At 39.8% G+C, this 25,869-nt stretch overlaps 2 protein-coding genes across 27 annotated transcripts in view; both read left to right on the forward strand.

Annotated features, from left to right (window-relative positions):
* Positions 1-13,148, forward strand: part of kif1b (kinesin family member 1B) — an 85,064-nt gene extending 71,916 nt beyond the window's left edge. For all 26 annotated transcript variants that reach the window (XM_057829752.1, XM_057829751.1, XM_057829755.1 and 23 more), the window contains 11 exons: positions 3,620-3,734; positions 3,823-3,956; positions 4,758-4,819; positions 4,906-5,051; positions 5,154-5,414; positions 5,650-5,721; positions 5,792-5,913; positions 5,986-6,138; positions 8,667-8,859; positions 10,396-10,514; positions 10,603-13,148. In XM_057829752.1, coding sequence (XP_057685735.1) covers positions 3,620-3,734; positions 3,823-3,956; positions 4,758-4,819; positions 4,906-5,051; positions 5,154-5,414; positions 5,650-5,721; positions 5,792-5,913; positions 5,986-6,138; positions 8,667-8,859; positions 10,396-10,514; positions 10,603-10,645 — 1,420 coding nt within the window. In that variant the 3' untranslated portion in view covers positions 10,646-13,148. The remainder of the gene's footprint in view (positions 1-3,619; positions 3,735-3,822; positions 3,957-4,757; positions 4,820-4,905; positions 5,052-5,153; positions 5,415-5,649; positions 5,722-5,791; positions 5,914-5,985; positions 6,139-8,666; positions 8,860-10,395; positions 10,515-10,602) is intronic.
* Positions 13,149-16,394: 3,246 nt separating this feature from the next.
* Positions 16,395-25,256, forward strand: pgd (phosphogluconate dehydrogenase). The gene is made up of 13 exons (XM_057829787.1): positions 16,395-16,483; positions 16,807-16,882; positions 17,760-17,939; positions 18,016-18,081; positions 18,158-18,276; positions 19,811-19,880; positions 19,963-20,097; positions 20,182-20,371; positions 21,697-21,827; positions 23,040-23,173; positions 23,267-23,366; positions 23,632-23,754; positions 23,988-25,256. Exons 1-13 carry the CDS (start codon positions 16,476-16,478, stop codon positions 24,105-24,107), a joined length of 1,452 nt encoding a protein of 483 aa, XP_057685770.1. The 5' UTR covers positions 16,395-16,475; the 3' UTR covers positions 24,108-25,256.
* Positions 25,257-25,869: the final 613 nt, after the last annotated feature.

Consider the following 25,869-nt stretch of genomic DNA (forward strand, 5'->3'; position numbering starts at 1 on the left):
GCGCACATGAACGCCGTGGCCCGCTTTCTTTTCAATCTTCCCTTACCGCCCTCCACGAGTCCATCCTGGTATTTCCTTTTCGATATGCAGAAGCTAGGAGTGAAAAACAAACTAAAGACAGGGGAATTGAAAAGCAAACAACTGCGGTAGGAGTGGGGTATGGAAAGGATTCAGATTGGTGAAGATGCTATATAGAAACCTGTGTCTGCTTCGCTGAATGTAAACGAATGTGGCGCTTTGGTCTCATTCGAGAAATATATTTACCAAACTTTTCCAGCTTTATTTCGTTGTGTAAATGCATTTATAATGATGATAAAAATATGTAGACTATTTAAACATTGAGAAAACTTGCACTTTTTTCTGCCAACTTGAAGAGATTAAAATAAATGTCAAATCCACTATCCGCCTGTTAGAACAGACACATAAATGTAAAAGATATAAATGTTTATTAAATATCCATCTTACTCTTGTTTAACTGGAAGAATTCGTTACAAAAGACAGGCTTTAATTTGTTATCATTATGCATATATGCACATAGGCATCGTCACAAATGTGATCACACAAAACGCAACAACGCATCGCATCCCCGCATTTCCTCCTCACAAATAAAACAATGAATTTGTTTTTTTTCGGGCTAGTGCCAACAAATAAAACATAAAATTTCAAGGTTTTTTTTTCCGGCTCGGGCCTGCAAATCAAGTTAATTGATCGGCGGGCTGGGTCGGCCTTTAATACCTGCGGGTCGGTCGGGTCGGGCTGGATTTTTAGGCCCTATCGAACTTCTAGCGTCATGTAATGTTAGCAGACTGTACACTTATTCAGCATGCTGTTCCCTATTGTATTTTTATTTTAAATTGCCTTTCAAGATGACATGTCTGTTCTTGATGCTGGATTGTATCATATAAATGTCCCCCCAAAAATGTGACTTATACTCAGGTGCGACTTATATGTTTTTTTCCTTTTCATTGCGCATTTTTTGACTGGAGCTATTTATACTCGGGTGCGATTTATAGTCCAAAAAATACAGTACTCATCCAACCAGATGAAGGATTTCTGTCATTTTCCTCACTAGCGAACTGAAGCTATTTTATCATAGCGCTGGCTTCTTTTTGGCTTGGCAAAGTATACTAAATTATAGGTGATCATATATAAAATCGGTACATTATGTCTTTATTTTGACTCTCTCCTAAGCACACTTGCACTGAGCTTTAAGGGCCATGAGGAAGTTCTTTGTGAGCTGAAAAATACTACATCTTGTCTGTTGAGCTGCTGATCGATTAGATACCAAATCTTTTCCTCGCGTGTAGTTTCAATCTTCCAACCTTAGCCATTCAATTAAAGGTGAGTGAGCCTAGCCAGCTTGCCATCATGTTAGACCAGGGGTCGGGAAACTTTTTGGCTGAGAGAGCCATGAACACCACATTTTTTAAATGTAATCCCGTGAGAGCCATACAATATGTTTAAAACTAAAAATACAAATAATTTGTGCATTTTATGTAATTTCAACACTTTTTAAGTGCAATATGTCTCTGAATTTTTTAAAATAACATTGTTATGCTGTTGCTAATCAATGATGAGTAATTCTTACCATTAATATGACTTCTGGTGCTGCATGGTTTTGCTGATGGGTTGTAGTCTGGTTGATATGTGGTGGGGTTAAGCTTTATGCAGGTGTTGAGAAACTTAGGATGCGTCTCTTTTCATGTTCACGAAGAACCGCCACGAATCCTGTTTTTCCCCACCACGCACGGAGCACCGTCAGTGCACACCGAAACAAGTTTATCCATTGGAAGATTTTTTTCTTTAGCGAACTCGGTGAAGGACTTGAATAAATCCTCGCCTCTTGTTGTCCCTTGCACAGTCAAAACTGCAAGACTCTTGTAGTGTGTCACGGACAACATCACCTTGCAGTCACGCTGAACTGGGATAAATTGCTTACATCTGTTGACTCATCCAAAGTGAGAGAAAAAAGCGGAGCCGCATTTGTGTCCTTCACTTGCGTTGCCTCAGTTTGATTTGACATCAAGATGGTACGATCGTGAACAGTTCTTGCCGACAAAGGCATGTCTTTTATCCCTTTAGTTACCTTCTTGTCTTTGTCCAAAAAGTTCATTGGCAACATCAAGCATGAATGCTTTGACATACTCCCTATCTGTGAATGGCTTTCTGCTTCTCATAATTTCTAAAGCGCCAGCAAAGCTAGTCGAAGGTTTTGGACTGGTTTGCTCCCAATTTACAGGCTTAATCTATTTCTTTAACTGCTATTCCTCGATCTGATGAGAGGAGGAACTGGTTTGCGCAGTGGAAGGTTGACTCGCACTTGGTATGACAGACCAATGGGCAGCGTGGTCTCAAATTTTGACCTGTTTATAAAACTTGCTGTCAAAATGAGAAGAATTTTGAGCAAGAATTTGCTAAATTATTAGCTTGCTAGCTTAGATATATCGGTTTTGGATTTGAAAAAAAAAAAAAAAATTATCTAATTCCGAAGGGTTCGTTGAATCCAAATGTGAAACTTGTGGGGTTCGGTACCTTTAGCACAGTTAAGAACCACTGTTTTAATGCAAATGTAGTATGGCGGGTGTCGAATTGCCGCTTTAAATTTGACCTTTTCATAGATGCAATTTAATCATTGCATATTACACACCTCAGAACCTGCTCTCTCCACAGAGGCAAATTCCTCCGTCAATTCCTGCTGAAAAGTACGATACTCCTCATCTTTTTTTCTTTATGCCATCTTCTCAAAAGGCTTTCTTCTAAAATTAGCTGACAAACGCAGAAAACGAAACTAAAAACGAGGGAAGTTTACTTCACGCACATGCGCACATCTGCCGCTATTTTCAACAGAAAAATTTGCCGAGCCCACTTGAACAGTGTCTCTGCCTCATCTGCGTTGCCAATGCGATTGATAGGTGGATAAATAGATAGACACAACTACATGCATGTTTGCCACTTTCCTACTAAAATTACTGCGAACCGGCTTTCTAGTCGCTGATGACCGTCGCTGTTTTGCTCAATCCGCAAAGGAGTATAACAAACCCCCCCCTTTTTTTTTTTCTTTTTTTTTTTTTTTTTTAATAATTAAGGATGGCGAGCCATAGGTTCCCCACCCCTGTGTTAGACAAATGACATTTGTATCTGCACGCCTGCGCCCCCTACTGCTAATAATGAAAAATAAGTTTTGAAATGGCTCATGGGGGGAAAAAAAGGCTACCATACCGAGAAAGAAGTATGTTAAAATAAAATCTGGTATCGCCTTTCTAAGTCATATGCACAACAGGCAAAATGTGAAACTGTCACCCTTCAGACTTTGTGTCCTCTGTCACTCAGAAACCTTGTCACACCTTCTAGCACTGTGTTGCTATTTTTGTGTCGTGTTGTCGAACTTTCAACACAATGAAGTTTCTTTCATCATGTTGTGACCAGATAAAACACGTGAGAAATGTTTCACTACACAGTGTCAAAGTCAAGTTCTGTAGATTTTTACTCCCCCCTTTCTTCCCTTTCAGGTTTATTTTTATGAGTAAACTAGCTTTCCTTGACACTATTTTGAGGCCTAATAGCTACTAGGGAGTTATCCCTGCATCTGTCTTAACTGTTTGGTTTTTGTCTCATGCAGGACCTTCTACCGCTTTGAGGCAGTCTGGGACAGCTCCTTACACAACTCCCTCCTTCTAAACCGAGTCACTCCTTATGGGGAGAAGATCTATATGACGCTGTCAGCATATCTGGAGGTCTTTCATCGCTCCTCTGTCTTGTATCACAATGAAATTATCTCTACTTGCCTAGTTTTCTAATGTACCACACATCTACTTTTAACAGCTTGATCACTGCATCCAGCCAGCCATTATCACCAAGGACATCTGCATGGTCTTCTATTCCCGAGATGCAAAGATCTCTCCTCCCCGTTCTCTCAGAAGCCTCTTCGGGAGTGGGTATTCTAAAACACCTGACTGGTAAGGCTGCAGCATATTTTTTTTATTAACTTTACATATCTGCAATGTGGAAATCCCTGAGCCTTTGCAAAACAACAATACTGTAGGCTTTTTGGTAGTGGAAGCTGTGTACATCAGTTAGCTACAGTGGATAAATATTAAATTTGACCTCAATTGAATTTGGTTTGGTTTCCTTCCTATTAAAGGGATCCATGGATAGAAAGACTTGTAGTTCTTAAACAAAAACTGTGTTATGCCAAAATGTGCTACACTGGCGAAACTTCCAAGAGGCGAATTTGTGAGTTACGGTGACGATCTATGTCATCACCCCGAGCGTCCATAAAACATGGCGTCCTCCGTAGGTCAAAACATGTACTAAATATTATAGATTTTTAAATCAATGGCAGTATTTTATGTGTTTCTAATAAGATATTTGAGTAAAAAAAAGAATTGTTGCTTATTAGAGCCTCCAAGTCTTTAAGTCCAAGGTTCCCTTTATTAAGATCATGGTTACTTAGATTTAAATTATTTTAAAAAAAAGAAGAAAAAAAACCAATGATTCCCATTGCTTTTGGGATGAACATGCTAAGAATTATGTGGTGGTCATTGGAGGGGGAAAAAAATCACTCACTCATTGGCTGCCGTAGATGAGGATAGATGTCCTGGCGCTCATTCTAAATGGACTGGACATCTATTGCCGTCAATGGCGGCCATTAACTTCAAGTGTCCATAGTCGGTAAAACTTTGAGAACCACTAAACCGCTCGGTCATGTGAAATTCAGATTACTAACCTGCTTCATCACTTCATCTGATTCCTCACAGCAACCGTGTCACCGGAATCTACGAGTTGAGTTTGTGCAAAATGTCCGATTCTGGAAGTCCAGGTGATATTGACGTACAAGGACAGTGCAAAATGCTCCAAAACTAACAAGCCTATCTTACCATGAACGTTGTTGCTCATGGTTTGCAGGAATGCAACGTCGGAGGAGGAAGGTCTTGGACACATCAGTGGCGTATGTGCGCGGTGAGGAGAACCTGGCTGGTTGGAGGCCCAGAGGAGATAGTCTCATCCTGGAACACCAATGGGAGCTGGAGAAAATGGAGCAGCTGCATGAGGTACCTTACGTGGTTTTCAAATCCCATCTACCCACAAAATGAGAGCATAAATACCGTTCTTAAGGTGTTTGAAGTATGTGTTCCTTCCCTCCACCTGTCCAGGTGGAGAAGACCCGCCACCTCCTCCTGCTGAGAGACAAGTTGGGAGAAACGTCTCCCGTTGGATCAGCACCAACAACCAAGTCCCTGAGCGAGTTGCTGTCTCCAAGCATGAGCTCAGGCACCCTGTCCACCTCCACTTCCATCTCCTCGCAAATCTCCAGCACCACCTTTGAGAGCGCCATCACGCCCAGTGAGAGCAGTGGCTACGACTCTGCTGACATCGAGAGCCTGGTGGATCGTGAGAAGGAACTGGCCACTAAGGTAATTGAAAAGTCCCGGACATGCCTTGCATTCAGTAGTGAGGTTGACAATGGGCGTTAGAGGGAATTTCCTCCATTCCTTTATTTGTTAATGTTAAATTGATTTTTGTTGCTTTATACTTTGCACAATGTAATTTTATTACAGTCATGACAAAATTCCGTACAATTCTCTGAACATTTGTTGCTCCGAAGCAAGCAAATGTGAGTTCCTAATTGTCACTTTCTTTCCCGTGTAGTGCCTCCGCCTCCTGACTCACACCTTCAATAACGAATACAACCAGTTGGTGAACAGCATCAGTGACTGCAAGGTGAGACCAAGGTGTTAACGCGACATGAAAGCACCAACATAATTCTGCATACGCTCGTCTCTGTTCTTAGCTCTCTGACATCTCACCCATCGGACGTGACCTTTCGATGACAAGCTTTAGCAGTGCCACGCTTACCCCTTCCTCCACCTGCCCGTCTCTCTCGGACTCTCGCTGTGGCTCTGTAGAACAGAAGTGAGTCATTTAGTTTGCAGCTAGCTGACCATGGCCACTGATTTTATTTTAACTTGTGTCCTTCTACCCAAGGACTCCAGAGAATTGTTCCCGTGCATCCAGCCCATCCTGCTCAGATTATGAAAACTTCCCCATGGTTCCCAGTCTTGAGGCGTCATACCTAGCACGTGCTGGGAAGAACGAGTTCCTCAACTTAGTGCCTGATATTGAAGAAATGAGACCAGGGTTAGCGCTGCCAAACGTCCTTGACTAAATGTGATATTTACAGTGACAAGCAGAAGTATTTGCACCCCTTGTGATTTTTGTAAGTTCACCCACTTAGAAAACAGGTAGAGGTCTGAAATTTCAAACCGAAACTCGCATTGTACAGTGGGGCAAATAAGTATTTGGTCAAACACTAATTGTGCAAGTTCTCCCACTTGAAAATATTAGAGAGGCCTTTAATTGTCAACATGGGTAAACCTCAACCATGAGAGACAGAATGTGGAAAAAATACCCAGAAAATCACATTGTTTGATTTTTAAAGAATTTATTTGCAAATCGTGGTGGAAAATAAGTATTTGGTCAATACCAAAAGTTCATCTCAATACTTTATGTACCCTTTGTTGGCAATAACGGAGGCCAAACGTTTTCTGTAACTCTTCACAAGCTTTTTACACACTGTTGCTGGTATTTTGGCCCATTCCTCCATGCAGATCTCCTCTAGAGCAGGGATGTTTTGGGGCTGTCGTTGGGCAACACGGACTTTCAACTCCCCTCGATACATGGAGCCATTCATTCGTTCCTTTACATGGATCAATCGTCCTGGTTGCAGAAAAACAGCCCCAAAGCATGATGATGCTTCACAGTGGGTATGGTGTTCTTCGGATGCACACACGAGAGCCTGTGTTTCCACCAAAAAGTTCTATTTTGGTTTCATCTGACCATAACACATTCTCGCAGTCCTCTTCTGGATCATCCAAATGCTCTCTAGCGAACCGCAGACGGGCCTGGACGTGTACTTTCTTCAGCAGGGGGACACGTCTGGCAGTGCAGGATTTGAGTCCCTGGCGGCGCTTTGTGTTACTGATAGTAGCCTTTGTTACTGTGGTCCCAGCTCTCTGTAGGTCATTCACTCGGTCCCCCCGTTTGTTCTGGGATTTTTGCAACCGTTCTTGTTATCATTTTGACGCCACGGGGTGAGATCTTGCATGGAGCCCCAGATCGAGGGAGATTATCAGTGGTTTTGTATGTGTCCCATTTTCTAATAATTGCCCCCACAGTTGATTTCTTTACACCAAGCGTTTTACCCCTTGCAGATTCAGTCTTCTCAGCCTGGTGCAGGTCTACAATTTTGTCTCTGGTGTCCTTCGACAGCTCTTTGGACTTGGCCATAGTGGAGTTTGGAGTGTGACTGCCTGAGGTTGTGGACAGGTGTCTTTTATACCGATAATGAGTTAAAACAGGTGCCATTAATACAGGTAACGAGAGGAGCCTCGTTAGATCTCGTTAGAAGAAGTTAGACCTCTTTGACAGCCAGAAATCTTGCTTGTTTGTAGGTGACCAAATGCTTATTTTCCACTCTAATTTGGGAATAAATTCTTTAAAAATCAAACAATGTCTCTTATGCTTGAGGTTTACCCATGTTGACCATTACAGGCCTCTCTAATCTTTTCAAGTAGGAGAACTTGCACAATTGGTGGTTGACTAAATACTTATTTGCCACACTGTATGATTTTTCAACATTTTATCTGTTATTTGCTGGGGTTCATAAGTATTTGTACCCCTGAGAAAATCGGTGCTAATATTAAGTGCAATTACAGAGGTCAGATGCTTTCTGTAGTTCTTCACCAGGTTTTCACATATAGAAACAGGGATTTTGGCCCTTTTCTCCATACAAATCTTCTCTAGATCTGTCAGGTTTCGGGGCTGTTGTTGATAAACACCAAGTTTCAGCTCCATCCAAAGATTTTCTTTTGGATTAAGGTCTGTAGACTGACTAGGCCACTCCAGAACTTTGATATGCTTTCTACGCAGCCACTCCTTGGTCAGCTTGGCTGTGCGCTTCGGATCAATGTCATGTTGGAAGATCCAGCCACGACTCATCTTCAAGTCTCTGACTGAGGGCTAGGGTTAGGAGGAGGAAGAGTTTGTGGCTCAAAATCTGACAATACAATTCACAATTCATTCTCTGCTTTATACAGTACAGTTGTCCTGTCCCGTTTGCCGAAAAGCTTACCCAAAGCATGAGGTTTCCACCCCCATACATCACAGTGGGGATGGTGTTTTTGGGATTGCACTCATCCTTCTTATTCCTCCACACACGACGAGTAAAGTTTGCACCAAAAAGTTCTACTTTGGTCTCATCAGACCACATAACTTTCTCCCATGACCCCTCTGCATCATTCAGATGGTCCCTGGCAAACTTCAGGCGGGCCTTCACATGTACTGGCTTCAACAGGAGAACCTTCTGAGCAATGCATGATTTTAAACAATTGTGGAGTTTTTTTAAGGTAGAATGACAACTCTTTGAGCGTCATAATTATTGCTGATTCTCAGGGGTACAAATACTTATGAACCCCAGTAAATTACAAATAAATTATTTTAAAAAATCCTACAATGTGATTTGTGTGAATTTGCAAAATCACAAGGGGTGCAAATACTTCTGCTGCTCGCTGTATATAAAGTGTTTCATCATATAAACCCACAGTTAAATATTAGATACAAATCAATCTTGCACAAAATTGATAAGTGGTAAATTTGCTTTCTTATAGATCTGTTGTGTCCAAGAAGGGCTTTCTAAGCTTCATGGAACCACGATCCAACTCGTGGGTGAAGCATTTTGTGGTTGTTCGTCGACCTTATGTCTTCATCTACAACACTGACAAGGACCCTGTGGAACGGGGGGTCCTCAACCTTTCTACAGCTCAAGTGGAATACAGTGAAGACCAGCAGGCCATGCTCAAGGTCAGCCTTAAAAAGTTGCACGGCCACTAAAGGGATCGATTGATGGTTGTACTGTGATGCAACCCAGGTCATGTACCATAGATAGATAATAATGTGGCTCTTTTCATCCTCCTGCTGTGAATTTAAATGATTTTTTTCCCTGGTAGACATCCCATCCATTTGAACTTGGAGGAACGTTCATTCATTTGCTGCTAACCCTCCCAGTTCAAACGGATTGTACGTCTCTGTCAATGGCAGCCAAAGAGTTAACAATGCTCGCAGGCGTGATTTTGACACCATTTTAGATGCACATTTCAACAATAAAAATAACTGAAATAGTCACTGATTTTGGGGCAAAAATTGTAACAATATTGTTCTTTTCATAAGTGGATTTTAAGGGGGGGGGCAGCCCTCCCGGTGGCCGAAAAGTGTCATTGCATTTAATTGATTTTCCTATATATATATATATAAAAGTTGTAATGCAATAAAACTTCAACAAAAATGAATGAAATAAACAAAGACAAAAAAATTTTCATAATGGGTCAATATTATATTTCGAACAGATCATGTGGCTAGCACCTGAGACGGTCATTTGCTTTGCATGTATTTAAAAAAATAAAATAAAGGGCAATTTTATTTTTCAAATGATTTTTTTCTTTGATTGAAAAAATTTTTTTTTTTTTTTGATTGAAGCACCTTTTTTGGGGGATTGAATGATTTTTACACAAATGTCCTACCCATAAGATGGCCCAAACATGGATTGTTTCAATCAAAGAAAACATTTTCAATGAAAAGTTAAGTCTTCAAATGCAAATTTTTCAATGTCAAATATTTTGTCGCATTCAAAAACTTTTTCTATGATTGAAATTTTTCTTTTTTTTTTTTTGATTGAAGTGATTTTTCTTTTTGAAAATGTTTTTTTGAAGCAGCTTATTTTTGATTGAATAATAAAGACAAAAATGTCCTAGCCAAAATGTAGCCCAAACACTAATCTACATTACTTCAATCAAAAAAGTTGCTTCAATCAAAAAAAAAAAAAATCAAAGAAAAATAGCTTTCACATGCATTTTTTTTTTTTAGTTTTTTGAGTTTCAAATTTATTTTTGCATTCAAACACATTTTTTTTTTTTTTTATTGAAGCGACTTTTTTTTTTGGTTGAAAATATATATTTTGATTGAAGCAACTTTTTTTTTTTTTTTTTTTTTTTTTTAAATTGAAGAAACTTTTTTTTTTTTTTGAGTGAATAAAGAGACACAAATCTACCTCCATATGGCTCCGTCCAGGGGATACAATTTTTGACTGGGGTAACTACATTGGCACGACACCGGCGGGCGTACCATATTCAATGGATGACGATCTTGGCGAAAATGATTGCCTAAGGAGCCTGATTTAGAATTCCCCTCAAGAATGATGGGAAACAAAAAAACGCTCATTGTAAATGTATTATTATAAATATCCTTGTAGGTTAATTCTATTGTTGACACTGCGTTTTCAACATGTTGTGCCCCCCCCCGCCCCAAAAGTCAAACTCCGCCTATGGTTTTTTTCCATATCAGACACCACACACGTTTGCTGTGTGCACAAAGCATCGAGGTATCCTCCTGCAGGCCAACAATGAGAAAGACATGAATGACTGGCTCTACGCCTTTAACCCTCTGCTCGCGGGAACGATAAGGTATGCACACTTTTTCAGCTTGACATTCAAACCAGAGCTCCACTGCTCACAATCTAATTTCTTCAACGTCCCTCACCCAACCCCTCAGGTCCAAACTGGCGAGGAGGCGAAGTGGCCTCATGAAGAACTGAAGTGGATACCACAAGCTCCATTCTTTCTAAACGCCTTTGAACATACCATGTTAATACCTATTAATCATTGTGATTCTTGAGAGTTTTCTCTTGTAAGTAGACTTGTGGCTTACGTCTTTTTCTTGCGAGTTCTGTCCCATTCAATCCTCAGCTTTTTGTTTTGGTTCATTCATTTCAGAGTCTCATTTTGTTCTGCTTTGCTGTCATCCCCCCTGACGCCGAGTCCCTAACTAGTAGCATGTCGTGATAGTCTTCTCGTGTGCACGGTTCTACCGAAAGCGTTTCTCGGCCTGCTTGTTTTTCGTTCGCAAATCACCTGTGAAAATGTCTTCCCATCTTATTTTTCATTTTATTCTTGCATGATAACTGCAACAGTCCTCAGGAGAACACCCTTATTTGCTTTACTGGAAAAAAAATGGGATTCAAACATGAAGGGATCATATTTATCTTATTTCTGAGGGATGCATCTGCTCTACGCAAAGCAACACATGTTCTAGAACAATTGCTGCTAGTGTTGACTTTTCCCCCTATACGAGTTCAGCCTCGTACTAACATAAGATGCCTGGCCTGCTCCTCAATTGCCTTTAGAAAACTAACCAACATAACACCCATGTACAGTACGTAACCCTGCTGCAGAGCCACCTCGCGATGGGATAGAGGTCACCTGCATAATTGTTTCCTCGCACGGGCAGGACATATGAATGATCTGGGAGGTTTAACATGTAATCCAGGGGTTGAGAACCGTGAAAAAAAAAAAATGTTCACACACGTAGTATAATATATGACTGCTTATATAATAGAATGCTAAAAATTTTTTTGATTATATTCACTCAAAAGACCCCGTGATACAAAATAGGTTCCCCACTCCCGATGCACACACATACTGTACGTACACAAACTGGAGCCCCTTTTTTGGTTGGCAGCATTTACATGTTTGTCGAAAGAGGGAGGAGGCAGCAGTTAGAGTAATAGAAGAAGCAATGTGCAAATTGCTAGTATTACAGTTAACACACACACTCAATGTCACTGTGTCAACACCATGTGTTTTATTCATTTTGTCTTCAAAGTCTAGAATTTGCTACTTTTTAGTTGCTGTTAACCTTTTTTGTATCAATCAATACTTTAATAAGTTTGTTTTATATACAGTGTGACAGGGCATTTGTTTCTATTTTTTGGAATCAGCTGCAATAGTGTTTTAACCTCTTTTTTTTTTTGCACGTGTACACTATAGCAAGACAAGGGATGAAATGCACATATCAAGGCTACACTGGATGGCTGTTACACAAAAGGGTTATTAGAAATATGATATATTTAAGGGGCAAGCTATACACAAGTACTTTAGTCATGTTATTGTTGTCGGAAAATAGTTGCTCTGTGCATTATTGGTTCCATTGCGTTCCAGTTCAACTCACTTTTGGCCCCTCTGTCTCAACATGCGAGCATGATGTGATTGGTACATGTGGGTGACATAATCTCTGGCCAACCAACCACGAGTGTGCCCTTGTACATTATAAATTTGTGTGAAATGAAGGTGGACAGAGAGGACAAAATGCTATTATTATTAAAATATACAACTTTTTGTCCACAGGTCAGCCAACCTGCTGGTCAGTAAATAAAATATGAGGGATGTTGTTGGCGTTGCTGATAGTTTTTGCAGAGCAGTTATTTTCCACCTGCGTGGCTAATTTGCAGAGTTCATCTTACTTTGCGTTGTGTATTTATTATTTGCAATGTACATATTAGTTTGCAGGTCTTTGCACATATTTACAAAAAATGAAGAACTAACTGAACAAAATCTGCTCAGTGTAGTTGCGCTTGAACCAAATGAAGTGGCGTGGCAGTGGAATGTACTGAGAAGATGTGTGTATTAACAGTTCACTTGTGAGGGAATAAAAGAACCAGAATGAAACTCACTGTTCCTTGGTGTGGACAGCTGATTCATTGGTGCTTCCTGTGTTTTCCCATTAGAAAGGTTTTCAGGTGAAAGTCTGCCTGTCTTTGCGAGCATATTCACAGACTACTCATACTAGCCAGCCATGTGAAATCTAAATCATATTAAGTCTTTATTTTTTGCGTATATCAGGGATTATAATATGAAGTAGCTCATTCAGTTTGAAATCACTAATTTGTTAGTGTTTGTGCTTGTTTTCACCTCGACACATTTCCGTTGATGCCTTTTAAACAAAACAAGTTTCCCCTCTGAGTTATCAGTCAACCCTTTTAGAGTCATCAAAAGTTAGAAATACTTGTAGAAAAAGGCAAACATTGACTCTGTACATTGTTTTCATTTCCATACTTATTTTGTAAATATCTGTGTTGTATGGAGCTTCAATTAAAATGTAAATATGTTTACTGTATTTGTAATAATTATAATCCATTCGCTGTATAGCATAGATGTGTCATGCAGATATCCTATCTTAACAACTGTGCGGTAACCCTTGCACCATTGGTCTGTCTAGTGAATGAGGAAACAATAAAAGTGCAAACTGGCGAGAAAAAGTGATCCCCCTTTGTCTTGTTTTGGGTGGTGTGTGTGCTTGTAGCAGTGCTTCTCAAACCTGAGGTCCGCAAAATTATTTGAATGGATGAATCTTTTACTTCTGTGTCATTTGATTTGTGACAAAATAGAAAAACTGGACTAAGGCAATGAACATAAAATTTTATTTATGGGGGAAAACACTCAGGCGACTTGAAGTTCCGCTCTGAGACCCCCAATTTGGCCAAAATTCAAAATTGTCCTATATGCATGTGTGATGCATCATTGGAAAGTTAAGAATCTCAATTTTCTGGGGGAAGAAAATTTTTGAACAGGAGGGCATTTTAAAAAAATACAAATAAATAAACAGCAAAACCCTAACTGGAGGTGGGAGCAGAATTAAAGACGCCACAATTTTAACAAGATATTATCGCGTACCTACCTTGTTTCGATCCAAAAACTCCATGTAGCATGTATCACCGAGTGTCAAGACACAGATGTGAATGGCCACAGCCGGATTTTTGGGGATTTTATGAGTGAAACGTGATATAACAAGGGTCGCGATGCAGAAATCGCAGACAACAAGGAGTGGTTGAGATTTTCTTTTTCATATATTTAGTCTTTTAAACATTATTTTTCTTTTTTTCTTTGCTTGGATTGATCATTTATCATCTAACATATTGGGGAAAATGTGAAAACAACAACAACAACAAAAATACAATTAAGCGATAGTTATGAGGTAGATATCCGTGACTTTTTAACAGACGCCAAATTTTTCATTGTGACGTAATTTGTTTAAAAGTTTAACGGACAAATTAAAAATAGGGGCTTAATGCGCCATGAATCTGCTATGGCAGCATATAGACATATTGTTCTATCAAACACAACAATTGTTTTGGCTTTACTGCAGTTTCTTTTATAGAGGAGTGCAAGACCAGAAACTGCTTTTTCAGTCTTGTCTGTGTTTTCCGCCTAATGCACTCAAAACTCTTTACACAACTTTCAAGTCCTCACAACACCACAAACACTCATACTAAAGATAGATTATCGGCGCTGATATTTGGAAATTTGAAACTATATTGGTATCGGCCTTTAAAAATTTTTTTTTTTTTAATCCAACCGGCAGATATGAAAAAATCAATATAAGACTGGGTTATTTCGACTGAGATGCAGCTGGGCCTCTTTCTCCTGCACTAGTATTCACCCCGTCCGGTGATAGGTTAAATGCAGGCACGTGCAGCGGGGGGTGGGCGGAGGGTGGTTGAGCACTTGTGCTTTCGCCCCTACATGCCAAAACTGCCCCTTATGACTAGACTTTCATTTTTGGGTGCGCATGTGTATGCTGGCCGACTGTGCAGGCACACCACCGAGTACTTTACTTGAACACCTAAAACCCCCCGCCTCCCCCTACACGCTGTACTTCTTTGAGCTGGGTGTATGGTGAGGAGTCCACCGATATCAGGTGGTTGGAAACAAACGGTGTTACCCTTATAAACCGTGTTCAAGCAAATAGGGAAAATTCTTACACAAGGTTTATTGTGCGGATTTAAAAAAAAAAAAAAAAGTAATAATACATAATTTTTTCTTATATAGTTTTCTACTTTAATAATTAATTACCCCCCCTCCTCCCCAAGGCTATTTTGATCCGTGTGTCTTTACTCTCTATAGGCAACCATATTTGTCCATTCTCTTCACAACATTATCTAGAAAGGTACACGTCTTTAAGTTATCATTTAATCTAAATTAATTATTTGAAATCTGTTCCTTTATTTTCTGATTCCGTGTTTGTATGAATCTTAATGTGATAATTTGGTAATTCCATTTCTATGTATTTTGTGGTAAAATTCATATTTTGTATTGTTCCCACTAACCACCCTTGTTATGTGTTCTGTCTTCTCTCTCTTCACAATGTTATTGACGGAGAAAGAAATTAAGAAAGCTTTAAAAATAAAAGCCACCAGGGAATCATATGTCTTTAAGATTTATATTTCATTTCATTAGGATTAGGCTGCTAAAGGCAGTGGATCCCTCATCAGCTGGGTGAAGAGCACAATAGGTAAGAATAACACAATTTACAAGGATATTCACACAATTACAATGTTATTCGATATCATTTTATGTCATTAATTATTATGTGCTGGAATTGTCAAATTTGGAAAATAATGAAATAATAGCTTTGAAAAAACTGCGGATGGTGGCTCAGTGAACATCGGATGTGGTTTGTTCTCAGAGGAACAACAAGTTGAGGACCCTCAAAGAGCTTCACACTATATCCTCATTTACCTACTAGTGAGGTGACGCAGCACCAGGAGTAACGTAGGGTTTAGTATCTTGTTCAAGGATACTTAGACGAGGTCATCAGGGCAGATAATCGAACCCACACCCTCTGTGTTGGGGATGACTACTCTACCACTGAACCATGCCATCCCCAATATTAGCTATTATTTTCTATTTGTGTGATTCAATAAACATGCTTTAGGCATTTCCAATTAAGTTCAGTGTTGGCATTATTCATTTTCTTTGTACCATTTTTTTTTTTTTTTTTTTAAACTTGAATATGAATATCGGCTCTAAAAATTGGTTATCGGCCCCTCTAACTACTAGTAGTCGGTATCGGTCCTGTAAAACACATATTGGTCATTCTCTAACTCATACTTAACTGGTTTACTGCAAGTCATTGGCCCGATCAATTATTAGGCAGATGGAAGATAAAAATAAGATATTTTTGCATTTAATTTAAAAATTTTAAAATATGCAAAAGTCCCTCCTGACGTAATTCAGCCCCTACACTGAATTTTCAGTCATGGGATATGGTGCCTTTGGCATAAAAACGTTTTGTTGGAAAAAAAAATTGAATCATAACATATTTCGGCCTCGTTTAATGCAAAAAAAAAAAAAAGTTACTTTTATTTAAGTATAGTGCCATAAACATATAGTTTCTTTCCAAAATATTAAAAAAATATATATATATATATATTCATAAACTATTGAAAGTATATGAACGAGGAGTTTACATGAGGACAGTATATAAAATAATTTAAATTATTTTTAGGACAAATATGACCTCAGTGTCATCAAAAAAAAAATACTGTAATGGTATAATTTACAGCATTGGTTAACTCCTGAAATTGAATGACATACAGTTACGTAATGTGTGACGACTGAATTGACCAATAGCAGAATTTGTAACTCTGCTCAGCAGTCCAGACCAATCATGATTATCGTATCACCCCGATTCTGCTGCGTGAGGGGATTTGATTGGCTTAAAGTCTGGGTGGGGTGGAGTCAACTAGCTGAGTTCAGAACGAGGAAGCTCATCGTCATTTGGAAATTTTACGGTGAAGACTGAGCACAATGCCTGAGTAAGTTCACAGCAGTTCTCCCCCCATAATTTAGTTGAAATCTTGTGATGCTGTCGTGATAAAATGTTTAATGACTCTCCTGGCCTTTCGTTTTCTCTTGAATTGATCAGCATAAAAAGCTGCTAGCTTGTTTGCTAGTCATTGTCGGAGTACGTGTGAGATGAAATTTTGTGAATTTACTTCCTTGACATGCCTTAAAACCACACAGCATTTCATCTAGCGAAAAGCAGTTGTGATGTGGGCCCGTCAATTAATTATTACCTGTTCATTGTCGCATTTAATTTATCATAAGCGCTCTGATTATGTTTTGATTTTTCTCACAGAGCAGACATCGCACTCATTGGTTTGGCTGTCATGGGCCAGAACCTTATCATGAACATGAATGACCATGGCTTCGTCGTAAGTTGTTCTTGTCAGTTATTTGTTATTTCTTAACGTAACATTTCAGCTGGCAAATGTAATGACTCATTACTGTGCCTAAATAAAAGTGGTACAATTTAGATAGAGAGAAAAAAATGTTCTATTGGTGAGAGCTGGTTGGTTGTCAAATTTTCACTATTTCATGAATATCTTCCTATCAACACATTTTAGAATAATCATCAGTTACAGAGAAGCTTAATATTTTGACGATTGACATGTAAAATTTCATAAGTTTTATTTTGTTTTGGTGATATGTAGGTCTATCGTCAAATCATACAGCACTAGTGGAGTCCTTAAGTGTTTTAAATTTAGCCTAAAAAATAGTTGCCTCTTACCTCAAGTGATGTGTGCCCTTACAGTAAAAAAAAAATGTTGATTTTTTTTCATCAAGGCACAATTTATGATTGCGAGTCGCTGGTGGTGTAGTGGTGCATTTGCCTGACTTGGGTGCAGGCAGCATTGAACAATTCCCACTCAGTGGCGGTGTGATTGTGAGTGCAAATGGTTGTCTGTCTCTGTGTGTGCCCTACTACTAACTGGCGACCGATTTAGGGTGTAGTCTACATTTCGCCTGAAGTCAGCTAGGATTGGCTCCACCACCGCTTGACCCTAACAATAAACAGTGTTGAAAATGAATGGACAATTATGATGATTATAATACTGATATTGTGCAACACCACCCACTGGCGGTGTAGTTATAGCAAGTGTGACAACCAATCCCGCTCTCCCCGACATAATATATTGTCAATGGCGGCCAAAGATATGAACCCAGTACAGAAATCTGTAAAATCTACTTACGTACAGTAAGTGGTACTTTGTAACAAAGAAAGTAACAATCCTGTTGTCTGCTGAATAGGTGTGTGCCTACAACCGCACTGTGTCCAAGGTGCATGACTTCCTGCAGAACGAGGCAAAGGGCTCCAAGGTGATTGGCGCCGAGTCACTTGAGGACATGGTGTCCAAGCTGAAGAAGCCCAGGAGGATCGTTTTGCTGGTCAAGGCCGGACAGGCGGTGGATGACTTTATTGACAAACTGGTTGGTGTCTACATTATTTTGACAGTGCCCAAACTCCACTTATTATTGAACATGTCGGGCGATGGTCCTCGCTCAGGTTCCCCTCCTCGAGAAAGGAGATATAATCATCGATGGGGGCAACTCCGAATACAGAGACACGACTGTAAGGACGACGTTGTTGTGAAGGTGCTCGTATTGTAAAGACTCTTCAAGCGCCTCTGTACTTTTGTCTCACACAGAGACGCTGTAAGAGTCTGAAAGAGAAGAACTTGCTCTTTGTGGGCAGTGGAGTCAGCGGTGGTGAAGAGGGGGCACGCTATGGACCCTCTCTCATGCCGGGAGGACATCCGGAGGCCTGGTAAGACATACAGTACATCAAACAAATTCTCTCTTGATTTGTTGAGACCTACTCCTTATTATCATGTGTTATTTTAGCCTTTCAAGCTATGTATACTCAAGAGAAACACTGACTTGACAGTGACAATCATTAATGACCGATGAGTTACCGGCAACCTAAGGCCATAATTATACTCTAGTACTGTATTAAATATTAGCAGATAACTTTTGCCAACAGTAGTACTTGTTTTACCCATGAAAAAGTGGCAATGGCAAGTAATGTGGATCTGAATAGGTTCCATGAGTGGTCTGCTGTAAACCATTTTTTTGCTCATTAATCAGACACACGATATAGGCAGAGGTATTCTTTTAATTTATTGAATCCTATGTTACTAGTTACTATGTTATCTTACTTTAAAAAAGTAATTAATTACAGTTACAAATTACTTCTCCCAAAAGGTAATTGTGTTAGTAACTCAGTTACCTGAATGTAACAGTAATTAGTCACTTGGCAAAGTAACTGGTGTTAATTTTCATGTTTAAAAAAAAAAAATACAGGTCACACAATGTGAAGTTTAAAGGGTTTTTGGGACAATTGGCAGTAGCCTTCACCCTAAACTTAACTGGACACAGGGGTATTGCGGATATTGCGATAACTAGATGGTAACCTTTGTTATGTGTGGAAGTCATTTCATGTTGTGAATCAACCATTAAAGTCGTTAAAATTGCTCCCGTTATTGCATTAGTTCCCATCTGTCTACTTTTGACATGTGTAAGTTTTAAAACTCTTTCATCATTTAAAGATAGATTTAAGTCAAGGTTTTGCCAATTTAGGAGCATTTTAGATAAAAACCCTTTGGTTCGCTAGGAAGTTTCTCTACAACGGAGCCTTTCTCAGAGGTCTACTGCTTTAAGATGGCGGCTGTTTACTAATGCATCTAGTTCTTTATACATGTTGCTAATGCCGCCGTGTCTGTCATTTGCATCTTGTTCTATATTATGTGATATCTACCATAGCAACATTTGGAGGTAGTTTGTAGGCTAACGGCTACAGTCAGGTATTATTGGAGCCACCTAGCATCGCGTTTGCAACGCCGTCACAACTCTCTTGCCTCCTCCCCATTCCAGCTCTGCTCTCCCGTCTCCGTGAGTCCGTCTCTCTCAGACTTTTCTCGCGTCATTCAACCAACATAGTAATGCACGCCTTTCCCACCTCAGTAACGGTAACTGTGTTGCCAAGATGAGAAAAGTAATTTAAATTACTCAGTACTGAAAAAAAGTAGTACGCCGTTATATTGTAACGCCTTTATTAAAAACACTGATTGAATACCATGTGGCGTTTGTATGTTCTTTGTGTACTTGTGTTGATTTTCTACAGCAGTTTGAGTTAAATAGACTTTTGACCATATAGGCCATAGCTATAGAAAATTGCTTAATGTGTGCTGGGGGTGAAGAAATTTCTAAGTTGAGCTATAACTATTCGAATACTGCATGGGAATGGACCATCGGATGATATTTTACAATCAATTTTGGCATGCTGCTCTCACCTTTTAAAGGCCTCACATTAAAGACATCTTCCAGAGCATCGCTGCCAAGGTGGGAACAGGAGAGCCGTGCTGCGATTGGGTGAGTGTCTCCCTCCACTAGTCTTTTGGAACGAGGCGTGTGCGGCCACGTTTGTTGTGATTTGACTGTCCTTCCCATGCAGGTAGGCGATGAGGGCGCCGGTCATTTTGTCAAAATGGTTCACAATGGCATCGAGTACGGTGACATGCAGCTGATTTGCGAGGCCTATCACCTGATGAAGGACGTACTCGGGATGGACCACGATGAGATGGCCAAGGTGAGCTTTAGCGTGCGATGGCAATGCTTCATCCACATCAGCCTCAGTCGTCCTTAACCGCCCGCTAATATTTGAACCGCACAGGCTTTTGACGACTGGAACAAAACTGAGTTGGACTCGTTTCTTATCGAGATCACCGCCAACATCCTTAAGTATCGAGACGCCGACGGTACGCATCTGTTGCCCAAGATTCGCGACAGTGCGGGACAAAAAGGCACGGGGAAGTGGACTGCTATTTCAGCCCTTGAGTATGGCACTCCTGTAACCTTGATCGGTGAGAAAGTAGTTACTCACATTTTTTATTTAACTGCTGAGTCATTTCCAGTAGCATCTTATGTCACATTTGTTTCAACATGCGGTCAAAAAAATCCGGACGTGAGAAGGGTTAGCCAGGGTGATTAAAAATAAAAAGTCCTTTTCTTTTGAAAATATGCAAATTTTAACTAAATGCCCACAAACTTTTAGTAGTGTAAAACGATACCGCCTTAGCCCCCTGCAAAAGTTGAGGAAAAATTTGTGGAAGATCACTAATATAATCTTGAATTTCGATTGGAGGTGAAAATCTATTTTGATTCAACATTTGGCAACTCATCATAACTAGTTGCAGAAATATACCACAAAATTGTTGTGTAGAGCTCGACGTGTGATTTTCTTTAGAATTTAGTGAGACATTTTCAAGGAACGTGCTCAATTTGTGTCTGCGCTTAAGAAGATTGAAGGCTTTCCTTGCAGTCTGCTCATCTCAGGTGACATAAGGGGGATTTGTCGGCCTTCCAGCTGACTTGCGGCGTCTTTCATAAACAGCCAAGGTTGTGCCTGGAGGTCGGGAAGCAAAACGGGCGAGTTGTTGAGATTGAATGAGTGCTTCATAACAGATTTGTCCTTTCACAATCAATATGTTCTGTCATACTTTTCTACAAAAGCAGCACTGTTGCTTGAAATTCAGCAGTTTGACGTCCCCGTGTGTGATTTAAGAAAGCGTAGTAGTACAACGTCCTCTTGTGTGAGCACCTAGCTGCTGGTTAACATGCTGCTGCAGTCTGCACGGATGGCTTTTTGCCTACTAGTGTAGACATTCCTCACTGAGATTGTTCAGTGTAGTGTACATCCGCCTTGCCTAAGATTTAAAATAAGAAAAAATATTGTATACTTCATGCATATGTCGGCATCCATAGTGGAGTTACTCCTAAATATGACACTTACAATATAAGAAATTGAAGAAAGTTTTTTCTTGTGTGCACAAGTATGGAAAAGGTGCACATCCTTGTACCTTTCTGGCTGAGTGCAGTCGAGGATTTGACTCATTTTGGACCTTTTGTGTGTAATTTGCCTTCATTCTGCTTTCGCTGCATATTTTGGGCAAGTCCTGCTTACCCAACGGAGTGCGTGGTGGTTCTGTTTTATTCCAGTGTTACAACTACTGCAACTGCTTTTTGTTGCACAAAAGCAATTAGAATTGACATAAAAAGTGTTGCGCCACACTTTCTTCCTTCATATCCTGCTTCCTCAATAACCTGTTGTGCAAGTTGAGGGGAAATTGAAATAACTTCCTTGTCCTGGCTCCTCCTGCATGTTCATCTTGTGTTTCCATCTTCTCAGGAGAGGCAGTCTTTGCCCGATGTCTGTCCTCCCTGAAAGACGAAAGGGTGGAGGCTAGCTGCAGCCTGGCGGGGCCAGCGGGAGTCAAGTTCAATGGCAATAAGGAGGCCTTCCTGGAAGACATCAGGAAGGTAGAACCAAGCTCAAAGCAAACCCAGAGTTTGATCACTCCCACCCATTGAACAAAAAAAAAAAAAAAAGCACTCAATTATTAGTCATTTAATCAATCATGATTATGATAGTAAGCAATAACAATTTAAATAAGTCAAGAATGTGTTTCAATGAGTGCCACCCCACCCCCCCACCCCGGTTCAAGTGAATTAAGACATCCATTGTAATAATAGGCCAATTTCGCAAAATTCACAAAATTATGTCACACACAAACTTAATTCTGGTAAAAGGTCATTTCTACCAAGTCAACTGCTACTTGTCATTATCAGCAACAAGTAAGCCCCCCCCGCCAAAAAATGTAGCACTTCTTTGTCAACTTTGCTGGTGGGTGGGCCAAAGACGATGTTTCAAGATGTACACAAACAAGACGACTAGTTAGTTGGCACACATCTATTTACCAGCCTGCCGCATAGTCACGCTATCTGGTTCCTCGCTGGTCTGTTTTGTATTTTACTTCAGGTTTTTGAGTCGACCACTGAAGATGCAGTTCTTTATTTAGAGCTGTGCTGTAGCCGTTTCCAGTCAAAACAACTGGTGTATTCTGTCACGCAGTTGTCTTCTGCAGTTTGGTGACTCGTTCACTGCCAGCCTAGGTCCCAGACTATTAGTTGTGGTAAATACAAAAGGGAAATTGATATTGAAAACACCTGATAAATCTCTTCCAGCCCCTTCTAGTTAAAATGGATTGGATGTCTACTGTATTGCCATCAATGGCAGGAAAAGAGTTTAGCTATGTGAGGTCACAAAACAATAAAAAATCAAATAATCATCACAGAATAACCATACTTATTTGAATTTGTCTTTATTCTCTCATGGCAATTTGTTTCATTTTTTAAAAAAAATCTTTTTATTCCAAATTTTATTTATCTTTTTATTATCCATGGATTTTATTTTTTTAAATTCACTTTTATTTATTACTACTTAAATAATTACCCCCAGCCCCATAAAATTCAATTAATCATTAATAATATTTTTTTCAATTATTCATTTTATTAAAAAAAAAAAAACTTTTTAAAATTGCCCATTGCAAAATATGTGCGGACAACACAATACAGTGGTGCAATTGAATGTCAAAGGGGGGGGCGCTGTAAAATATTGTCCCACGGCCCGCAAGTTTGAGAATCCTGGGAAAAAAAAAAAAAAAAGGGTTAACCACAATTCTGTTTCTCCAGGCCCTGTACGCCTCCAAAATCATCTCGTACGCGCAGGGCTTCATGCTGCTTCGCCAGGCTGCCAAAGAGTTTGGCTGGTCCCTCAACTACGGCGCCATTGCGCTAATGTGGAGAGGAGGCTGCATCATTCGCAGGTACGCCACCCGACTGACATTGAGGAGTGTGCTTGGCCAGCCTTTTCTTAATTCATTGCTCAACTTCATTAAGTCGTGTCATTTCTCCCATAGTGTGTTCCTGGGCAAAATTAAAGAGGCGTTTGACAGGGATGCAGAGCTGCAGAACTTGTTGTTGGACTCTTTCTTCACCGATGCTGTACACAAATGTCAGGTATGAGGAAGTGCCGTTCCGCAATAATTGCATTAACAAAGGCTCTCCTCTATAGCAATTTCCTCTTCTACATTGTCTCCAGTGAAGCAACTCTATAGTGTCCTGGCCTGGTTTACTGTTATGATCTTTGCCATTGCTCTTGCAACTATACCCTTCTTTGGGGATAAGATCTGTTCTTTTGATAGTGAGACAGACTTTTGCTTCCAGCTTTTGAAACTCATGTCCGCGTTAATAATCACACAAGGATTTCTGAATTGATTTTCAGGAGTCATGGCGTCGAGCAGTCAGCACGGGCGTCCAGCATGGCATCCCCATGCCTTGTTTCACCACTGCCCTGTCCTTCTATGATGGCTACAGGCACCAGATGCTGCCTGCCAACTTACTTCAGGTAGCACCCCCCCCCCCCCAAAAAGTCTATTGTGTTTAGGTAAATGCAACTTGAGGCGTTTTCGTTTGATGGGGTACCAGTGAATGTGAAAATTTCCATTTTTATGAGAAATGTGCGTACTCTACATCGACCTGGACGTCCATTGCCGTCAACGGCTGCGAATTAATTATACAGTACTTGAAAACCCTTTAAGTTTGTTCTTTGTCTCATTGTTTTTGTGTTGTTGTGTTCAGGCACAGAGAGATTACTTTGGGGCTCACACCTATGAGCTGCTGACCCAGCCGGGCAACTTCATCCACACTAACTGGACGGGCCACGGTGGAAACGTCTCATCTTCCTCCTACAACGCGTAGCGAGCATGGCGATATAGACCGCAAACAAGAACATGCAAAAGTCACATTGCGTAAAAAGACATGCTACACATTCCGCCAGTACATGACCACAGCATTTCGACTTGTAACGTTGTGGTGCTTTTTATCTTTCCAAGCGTTGATTCCCAGATAGACCGACGTTGAAAAGATGTTGAATCAACATTCCGTTCTGCTGTCGATCTTATATCGTTGAAACAACGTCAGCTTTGCACCCTCAATTAATGGTGTTTCAACATTGAAATCCTTTCAAAACCTAAACATCATTTGAATTATTAATAATATTGGAACAACGCTGACTCAATGTTATGTTTTCAAACAAAATGCCTGCTCATTCATAATTCAATGACTTTTCAATCATATTTCCCGGTCAATAATAAATCAACTATTTGTCAACATTAGTTCATCTACTGTAAAAAAATGTTAACCCAACGATCACCAGCAATACCATAGAGGAATGTTGTTTCAACGTCACTTGACGTTGAAAATTTTGATGTCAACCATCGAAAATCAACGTTTATTCAATGTTGGTCCGCTATCTAGGTTGGTAGATGTGTCTGTGTCAGGTTGGGGCCTGAGTCCGGAGCATTAACACTGGATTTAAGCTGAAGCATTGCTCTGTACTTTACTAGGCTAAATAAAGATTTCAATCCCTTTATAATTAGATTGAATACTCGTTACTCACAGGATTCCCGAGTGTTTGTGTGTGGTTCTATAAATGGAGTGACGACAAACTGAGAGGGTTCACAAAGTACACACAAAATACACTGACATAGTCTATAGTACATTGTTTTAAAAAAAAAAAAAAAAAAAAAAAGGCAGCAGCCAAGACAAGTACATTCCACAAATTAGGGACAACAAATTCAATACTGTTTTAAAAGTGGGAGGGACACGAATGCATTTTATTTTGAAGACATGTATACATGCATTAAAATTGCTCTACTGTTTTTTTTAACCAATTTCAGGGGATGTAAATGCTCAGTAACCCGATTTGAAGGTACAATGTGGCCATATTTTGCTACCATACAATGCAATAGATAAAAGCATTGTCGTACACTTGGTGGTCATACATTTGGTACAAAACAATTTTGAAATGTTCATTTAACATTTGCATATATAATATACAAATACGCCTTTAAAAAAAAAAAAAAAAAAAAAAAATCAATTTTCAGGACAAAGTAAAAATGTTGACCTAGGCTATAGTTAAAATCTTTCAAGCTTTGAAGATTATAGCTAACATAGTGAAAACCTGAACTTGTCTCAGAAAATATGAATAGCACATAAAACCAATGGAAATGGATGTTTAAAGCACAACTGCTAGGCTTCTGAACGTTTGATCCATTCAGTGCAATCAATAGTTGGTTTGGTCCCCTTTCGCACAAATGGCTGCTTCAATGTGCCATGGCATTCAACGTGTAGGGCTGCGCAGGTGTAAAAACAGAAGCCCAGGTTACAGTGTAAATGTCTGCATGGTCAATCTGGTGTCTTGCCTGTGTGTGTATATATATATATATATATATATATATATACATATACATACATATATATGTGTGCGTGTGTATATAAAACCCTCTGGTGTCTTGCCTGTGTGTGTATATAAAACCCAACATCTCCATACTGCTCGTCAACAGACAGAATCTTGGTCTAATTCAGTCTTTGTAGATGTCCGTTTTGATTGCAGACTTAAGAGAACCGTGAAAATCACGGCACGGGATCAAAAACCATCACCTACTGAATTAACTTCATC

The sequence above is a fragment of the Corythoichthys intestinalis genome, chromosome 2 (assembly GCF_030265065.1).
Source record: "Corythoichthys intestinalis isolate RoL2023-P3 chromosome 2, ASM3026506v1, whole genome shotgun sequence".
NCBI classification, from domain to species: domain Eukaryota; kingdom Metazoa; phylum Chordata; class Actinopteri; order Syngnathiformes; family Syngnathidae; genus Corythoichthys; species Corythoichthys intestinalis.